The sequence below is a fragment of the Populus trichocarpa genome, chromosome 6 (assembly GCF_000002775.5).
Source record: "Populus trichocarpa isolate Nisqually-1 chromosome 6, P.trichocarpa_v4.1, whole genome shotgun sequence".
Classification (NCBI taxonomy): domain Eukaryota; kingdom Viridiplantae; phylum Streptophyta; class Magnoliopsida; order Malpighiales; family Salicaceae; genus Populus; species Populus trichocarpa.
Genome location: NC_037290.2, coordinates 2,920,531 through 2,928,747, shown reverse-complemented (window position 1 = coordinate 2,928,747; position 8,217 = coordinate 2,920,531). Strand labels below are relative to the sequence as shown.

At 34.1% G+C, this 8,217-nt stretch overlaps 1 protein-coding gene across 1 annotated transcript; it reads left to right on the top strand.

Annotated features, from left to right (window-relative positions):
• The first annotated feature begins 907 nt into the window (after positions 1-907).
• On the top strand, positions 908-3,722 carry LOC7473578 (BTB/POZ domain and ankyrin repeat-containing protein COCH). Its single transcript, XM_002308869.3, has 2 exons — positions 908-1,716; positions 2,628-3,722. Exons 1-2 carry the CDS (start codon positions 1,252-1,254, stop codon positions 3,606-3,608), a joined length of 1,446 nt encoding a protein of 481 aa, XP_002308905.1. The 5' UTR covers positions 908-1,251; the 3' UTR covers positions 3,609-3,722.
• Positions 3,723-8,217: the final 4,495 nt, after the last annotated feature.

The window sequence follows — 8,217 nt, the reverse complement described above, 5'->3', positions numbered from 1 at the left end:
TCACTGCATGATAAATAAGGAAAATTAAAAAAAAAGAAAAAAGAAAAAACCTTCAAATATTCCAATCAAGATAAAGGGGAAAACAGAATCGCTGCCTGTTGACCACAAATCAGGAATTTAATTTTTCACTTGATACTTTTTTACCATCTATATATATTTATTATATTTAATTAAGATTAAGAGAAAGTTAAGCCTTGTTATGTGTGATTTAATTAAGATTCTTAAATGAAAAGATTCAACAAATGGGATATATATATATATATATATGGAAGTTAAGCTATATATATATAGCTCAATATCATCGATCGACTCTTATCTTTCTTTTGATTTAAGCACAAAAAACTTATAAGAAATTAATTAAAGTTTTTAATTAGTTGTAATTAAACTAATTATAAACAGCACACAATTAATTCCTCCATCAACCATATACAAACAAAGTGGTTAAAAATTAATGAATGAACATGAACATGGCCCATTATCCTAGTGGTCAACACCCTTAATAAGTCACCAAGAATAATATCATTTTGCTTCATTTTTTTATCAATCAAAACTTCATCTACTCCAAGTTGTAAAACCGAGGTCATGGTTCAGGGTCTACACATATTAACTTTTTTTTTAAAATTAAAATAATATTACCTCAATAAAAAACATTTCTTCTAAAAAATTAAACTAATTGAAAATTAAATTTTAACCATTTAGTTATATCAAACTGGATTTTAACAAAGTCAGCCAAGTTTTTTCTTTGTTTTTAAACTCAAATTGGTTTAAGTCAAGTAATAAATATCTCATAAATTATTAACAATTATATTACAATCCCATTATTTATTTATTTATCCATAATTAATTTCTCACCCCTTTTTTTTAAATACCTCTGCCGCCCAGAATAGCCATCCATATTGATTCTCCCCCCCCCTCTCTCTCTCTCTAAATATCTAACACCACCTCTCTCTCTCTCTCTCTCAAACTCAAGAGAAAAGAATCTCTCTTTCTTTCTCTTTCTAAAACATACAGTAACACAACACACTAACCCACCATCATCACCATCATCCATAGCAAGAACACAAAAAAAAAAAAAAAAACCCTCTTCTTATCTTCTCTTCCTCTTGCTAACTGCCCTTTAGCCTCCACTCCTTTTTGTTTCTTTTCTTTGTTTCTTGCTCTTTATTGTATTATATATATATATAGCAAGCAAGAAGCAACCCTAGCTAATAAACAAAACCATATAGATAAATATACATATTTTTTGGAGTCATGACTCTTGAAGACTCTCTAAGATCTCTATCTTTAGACTATCTTAACCTTCTTATCAATGGCCAAGCTTTCTCTGATGTAACTTTCAGTGTAGAGGGTCGTTTAGTTCATGCTCACAGGTGTATTTTAGCAGCAAGAAGTTTGTTTTTCAGGAAGTTTTTTTGTGGACCTGATCCACCATCTGGGCTAGACCCATCCGGGTCCAGGATAAACACGGTTGGATCACCAGGTTCGAGGTCTAATGTGATACCAGTTAACTCAGTGGGGTATGAGGTGTTCTTGTTGCTGTTACAGTTCTTGTATAGTGGACAAGTCTCTATTGTGCCACAAAAACATGAGCCAAGGCCTAATTGTGGTGAGAGAGGGTGTTGGCATACACATTGCACCTCAGCCGTTGATCTTGCTCTTGACACACTTGCTGCCGCTAGATACTTTGGTGTTGAACAGCTTGCAATGCTCACTCAGGTCTTTCTTCCTTGTAGTCAGTCATATATAGCAACTAGTTATGATCATTTCAAGATTTCTTTTCCTTTCTTTTGTGCTCCTCTCTTTGTCTCTCTCTCTTTTCTCTCAAAATCTTGATGAGTGTGTAGAGTATAGTACTCGTATGTTTTTTGGTTGTGGTTTTTGGGAAGTGGGAAGGTATTTTTGTGGTGGGTTTTTAGATTTTTTTCATTTCCTTTTTTCTTTTTTTGTTACATGGGAAATTTTATTATCCCATGATGAAGTGGATGAGAGGTTGTTTCATGTTTCATATTCTAAGTATCTTTATGTTCAATTGGCCTGTACCTGGCTTCCTAGCTCATTTCAAGCTGTTGAGTTTGATCCCACACTCATTTATAGTACTTTCTTTTCTTGTACTAGGTCACTCTACACTTTCTTTTGTAGATGGTGATTCAATTATTGTTTCAATTTTCTCATAACAGTGTTTGTGAGCTTTTCTTCTTCTTTTCCTCTTACTAGCTTCTGTTCTTTCTGCTTTTAATAGTTATCAAGCACTGTAGCACTAGTCTTGTACAAGTCAAATATAATGTTGATTGCGTCCATGTAAGATAAGAGGTTTTTTTCTTGATTTCATGTATCATTTTTGGTTTCTTGAGTTGGGATCTTCCATCTTTATGCTGTACATATTAACCAAGACTTTCTAAATTTAGCTCTTCATCTCCAGTCTTTTCTTCCACAGTGTGCTAATTGAATTTATGTGAAACAAGCACTTTCCTCATTTGGGTAAAAGATTGTGAAAAGAGATGGACAAGATGAACAATTTTTTTGCATAAAACATCCCATCACACACTAATGCAATAAAAGGGAATTCTATTTGCAACTAATTCCATTTACCAATGCTAATATATATTCCCTTGTTTTCTGTTCCTCAGAAGCAATTGGCTAACATGGTAGAGAAGGCCTCAATTGAAGATGTGATGAAGGTGCTGATAGCTTCAAGAAAACAAGATATGCACCAACTTTGGACCACTTGCTCACATCTTGTGGCCAAATCAGGCCTACCACCAGAAGTCCTAGCTAAACACCTTCCAATTGATGTTGTGGCCAAAATTGAAGAACTACGCCTCAAATCATCTATTGCTCGAAGATCACTAATGCCCCACCATCACCACCATCTCCACGATCTTACCTCAGCTGCTGATCTCGAGGACCAAAAAATTCGAAGAATGAAAAGGGCGTTAGATTCATCTGATGTTGAACTAGTCAAGCTTATGGTAATGGGAGAAGGCCTCAATCTTGATGAAGCACTGGCTTTACATTATGCTGTCGAGAATTGTAGCCGGGAAGTGGTCAAAGCCTTGCTTGAGCTTGGTGCAGCTAATGTTAATTATCAGGCAGGGCCGGCAGGGAAAACTCCTCTTCACATTGCAGCAGAAATGGTGTCACCAGATATGGTTGCAGTACTTCTTGACCATCATGCTGACCCTAATGTTAGAACCGTTGATGGAGTCACCCCTCTTGACATTCTTAGAACCCTAACCTCAGATTTCTTGTTCAAGGGGGCAGTCCCGGGTCTAGCCCACATGGAGCCCAACAAGCTTAGGCTGTGTCTTGAGCTAGTTCAATCCGCAGCTATGGTTCTTTCACGCGAAGAAGGGAATGTGAATGCTACTTCAACCCTTATTTATCCATCAATGAGTGATGAACATAATACAAGCAGCAGTGGTAGTAATCTTGCTAACTTGAACCTTGATTCAAGGTTGGTTTATTTGAATCTTGGAGCTGCTGGTTCAGGTCAAATGGGATCAAGGATGGATGAAGAGGACGATAGTAACCACAACAACCAGAGAGATCATCATGCAATGAGTCGACATGATCCAACAATGTACCACCATCACTCTCATGACTTCTAGCTAGTTCCAAGCCTACCTAAGTTCTCTTTTTAAATTATATAGCCATGACGGAGGATCGGGAGAGATGGGCTTCATGAAAGTTCATGAAGATTATTATTGGATTATATTTATATATACTCTCTCTCTCTCTCTCTCTCTCTCTCTTTCTTGTCATCAATCTTCAATCAGTTCTTTCACTTATTGCCTTTTTTTTGTTCTCCTTTCTCTCTGTTCTGTTTGGGTTGTTTCTTTGGTTTCTGTAGGGCTTTCAATGACTCATCATATGAGAAGTGCAGTTTCATTGGAGATGGGATAAATCTCTTCTGATCTCTCATGGGATGAGACAAGGAGAGTCTGAGTTTTTGCTCTCTTGAGATGAGAGAGAGACGCAGGTCAATCTTTTCAAACCTGGCCTGTCAACTCCTTTGTATTTATTGATAGTATCTAATTTCATGGCCTCTCCATTATGCCCTTTTATTTTCTTTTCTGTCTCCTCCACCCACCTTCCCATCATCTGAACATCAACATAATGCACATAATTAGGTAAATTAAGAAGAAAACATGAAGAAAATATACATATTAACTGACCTTAATGCTAAAATTTAATTAAACAATAATAATCATTTTAAGATATAGCTAGGAAACGTAAATTAGAAGGAACATTTTGGTGTCTAATGATGGTGGGGTTTCTTTGCTTCATTATAGGCTTTGTTTGGACATGGATGATGTAGGGAAATGAGCTGTCTCTTCTCTCTTTCACATTTCTTTTCTAAGCGTTCATGGGCTTTTGAGAAGACTTTGATTGGATGCAGTTTTGTCTTAATTATATTAGAAGAAAATCATGTGGTCATGGGCGCAATTTGATTGTTTGTCTTGCATGAATGCAAAATACCTCCTTGTTTGGTATCTTGCAGTAACTCATAGAAACTTAACAGTTAAAACCCTAGATGGTCTTAACATACTACTTTCTAAACCAATGGGTATCTTGGTTCCTTCCTGATCATCATCCTTTATGTATATACTCTATTTCCTTGCAGACATGGAATTCTCTCCTTTCTAAGCCAGTCTCCATGCTATACATCTTGTGCTTACTGCGGTTTGGCGTACTTCACTGGCAGACCCTCTTTTGAGTACTGTCCACTACTTATTTCAATGTTATTCCTTATACTCCAATGTCCTTTGTGTGGTAGATTACCACAAAAGTTAAATCAGCACTAGTTAGCTACACATTTTTTAGTTAGAACAGTCAAAAATCAAAATGCATGTGTCCCAACCATTCTAGATCCATGCTTGTTCTATTCTAATTGGAGTTTTACCCTCCAATTAGAATCTTAGTACATTAATTATGTATCTGTAGGCGCATAATCGACCATGTGAAGCAACCTGGTAGAAAAGGAAAATGTTCAGCATTCTTCTTTCAACTACTTCAAATTGGATTTCATAGTGTTTTAGCAATATGTGCATGGTACACCTTAGCGTTTCACTGGTCTCAAAGGCCAGCTATTAATTAATTACCAGTAGATTTTTGATATCCTGAGGCAGCCTCATGAACATTAATCTATTTTCAATTTGCTGGTGATGACAAGCTTCTGAGTGCTCCCTCTTTAGTTGGTAATTAAAGGATCTGGTAACTTTCTTTTCTTAGTTTAATTTTTGATGACCTAGTAGGTGATTTATCAGCATTGACGTTTGTTGTTTAGATAGATAGCCCTAATGAAATTATGTAGAACTTTGAAGGATATGTTTGAGCATGAGGACTGGTCACTTGGTCAAAACATTTAATGTGAATTTATTCATTCAGGAAAATAGGCAAAACAGCCACCTGCCAAACTTCTTATGCTTTGCGTGTCTGCTGAAAGAGTCGTGTAATTTATTGACCATATAAATGCCAGTCCCCAGTCCATACTAGTCTAATGTCTATTGCATTTGGCAGCAGAAATTTTGGATTCAAAAGGGATTAGAAGGTGATAATTTTCATGGATATAATATTCCTATGCTGTTTGGTTTGCAAGGGATTGTCAGATTTTCTTTGAAATATGTCAGAGTCCTAATAAAAGAAATCTTGGGTCAAATGTGAACTGTTGTCCTTTTCAACTGTGGAATTTGGTATATGAACTCTCAGGCATCACTTTTCAGCAGTCTCGGAAATCTCACATTCACCTAATTAAAGACTTAGTCTGTTATCTTTGCCTTCTTGCCTCTTAAAATTCTCACAGCATAGAGATCAGCAAGTTTAGTCTGTTATCTTTGCCTTCTTGCCTCTTAAAATTCTCACAGCATAGAGACTATCAAGAATTGTGAATTTCGTAGTATCCAAAACAACATATAATTTATTGCCGAAAATTCGAATGTTAATTTAGCCGCTAACCAATCTTTCCTAAGATACATTAACCAATTGCCTCATCTGTTTGTACGGAGCTTTAATGCTGTTGTTTTCTTTGTATCTGGACATGATTAATTAATAGCCTGCTTGGAATCTCTGGAATTAAATTCAATTCCGAAGTTAAATCAAGTCTCGTGTTTAAAATTATTTTAAGGATACTGAATCATGAAAATAAATAAAAATAAATTAAAAGGGAGACCCTTCATTTGCTACAAAATTCCAAATAAAAAAAAATACTATATATTTTAAAAATATTCCTACTTCTTTTCTCTCGCAAAAACCTTTCTCTCCATGGTCTCCTTTTCTTCTTCAACAAAAGCTTTGGAAAAAGAAACAAACATTGGTGAAACAAGAAACGATCACTGATGAAAATTTTGTTCTGGCACACAATCTTTAAATAGGTCTTCTATTGATAGCTTTTGGTGTAGCAATTGTATAATTATACATTTTTCGCTTCATTTGTCATCCTTCTCAGACCAGAAAAAACCACCATATCGCAATATATCTGCAATTTGACACGAAGAGGCACAAAGGCAAGGGTCATTATTGAGACAAACATTTTGGTTTGATGAAAGAGCTTAGGATCGAGAGGGAATTGATGGATGCTGCAAGCATTTTGTTGAGCTAAATGCTAGTTACTAAGAATTATGAACACTTGATAATTGAAATACCAAGCTTGTGGTGTGCATCATCAACATTTGAAATTGTTTGCAATGCTGTGTTGGAATATTTCTAGCTACATCTAATAGTTTGAATCCCAAAAGATTTATTCACATACCATATAAAAGTGATCATACTGCAAAGCATGGAGGCGGACACTTCAGGACTGCAATGATCAATATGAGCTGCACCAAAAACAAATATAATTTCAGCATCCAAACAGATTCAATTCCAATCGAAGGGAAATCCAACTCACAACAAATAAAATTGTATCTCAACCCAACTTGCAAATGCATCATGATTTGTTATAAAATAATAATGGATTCTATTTTCACATAACAAAAAAAATGTTTTTTAACAAAAATAAATGATTTCTAAATCAAGGGAAAATACTCAAGATTTTTAATTCAATTTAATTCTACAAGTATTCTAAATAATATATATAATTAAATTTAATTATGTGGTTTTTTATTTTATTCCAAACATAAAAATTATAATAAGTTATTAATTGAATCTATATCATATACGGAATTGATTTGGTTCCAAATAGGCTACAAGGGTTAATAATCTAATCATTCTCCTTTGTGTACAAATGTTGTAGTTGAGTTCTTGTTTCATTGAAATTTAAATTCATAGTTTACTCCAATTTATTTATTGTTTAATTTGTTTTTAGAAATTGAGCTCACCCTTGATTCTATTTTTTATTTTTTGGTGTTGGATATAATTTTTTTCCTTTTTCCTAAAAAAAAAAAAAAAACATACATCCCCCTTTAAATGTCAACATGTTATCTACATGGTTTTGGTTGAGATCATCATTATCATTTGTTATTAGGTCGAGTCTATACTTCGTTTCTTGTCTAATTTTGTGCACTATTAAGAACAATACTATCATACCAAATAGTGTTAGCAAATTTTGAGATCTGGTCGAATTAATGATGGCTCACAAACAACATTGTTGAGATTGTGTCGAGTTCAGGCAATCCGGTTGTAAGGATTGTCATATGAAATGATTGAGTGGATTGATGATCGATGCTTATCATACACTATATATTGATAATAAAAAATACAAATAGAATCAAAGGGTGTGCTCCCTCCTTGGCTACTAGGAATTTAGCCGGAGTTGAGAAGACAATAAAATTTTCATGGCATCACCTTGATATATCGATGTGGATGATTTGTCTTTGATTGAAACTGAAAGGATTATTGTAGCCTTTGATTGGTTCAAAAAACTATTTATAACAAGTTAAAATCGGCATAATTAAAAGAATCTAAAACTAATTAAAAAAATAATTAAAATTAAAAATTAACTAGAAAAATAATTAAAATAACAAAAACATATTCTAAATCTACTTTAAGGATCTTTCAAACCTCGGTTGGTTACACCAAGCTAACCCCCTAGAAAATAAACATATTGATAAAATTTAAACTCGATCAAATAATTGAATCTAAATTCTATATAGCTATTTTTGGTCAGATTATATGTTTGACGCATCTGAATTTCTTCACAAGTTTTACCTTGTTTTTCTCGTGTATCTACTCTATAAATGTATTTATAGTACATTCTATATCATATTAATTTCTACATAA

Excerpts from the sequence above, each read along its gene's own strand:
- LOC7473578 (XM_002308869.3), top strand. The coding sequence starts at position 1,252 with ATGACTCTTGAAGACTCTCTAAGATCTCTATCTTTAGACTATCTTAAC. Across the intron at positions 1,717-2,627 it reads AGCTTGCAATGCTCACTCAG|AAGCAATTGGCTAACATGGT; the intron begins GTCTTTCTTCCT and ends TCTGTTCCTCAG.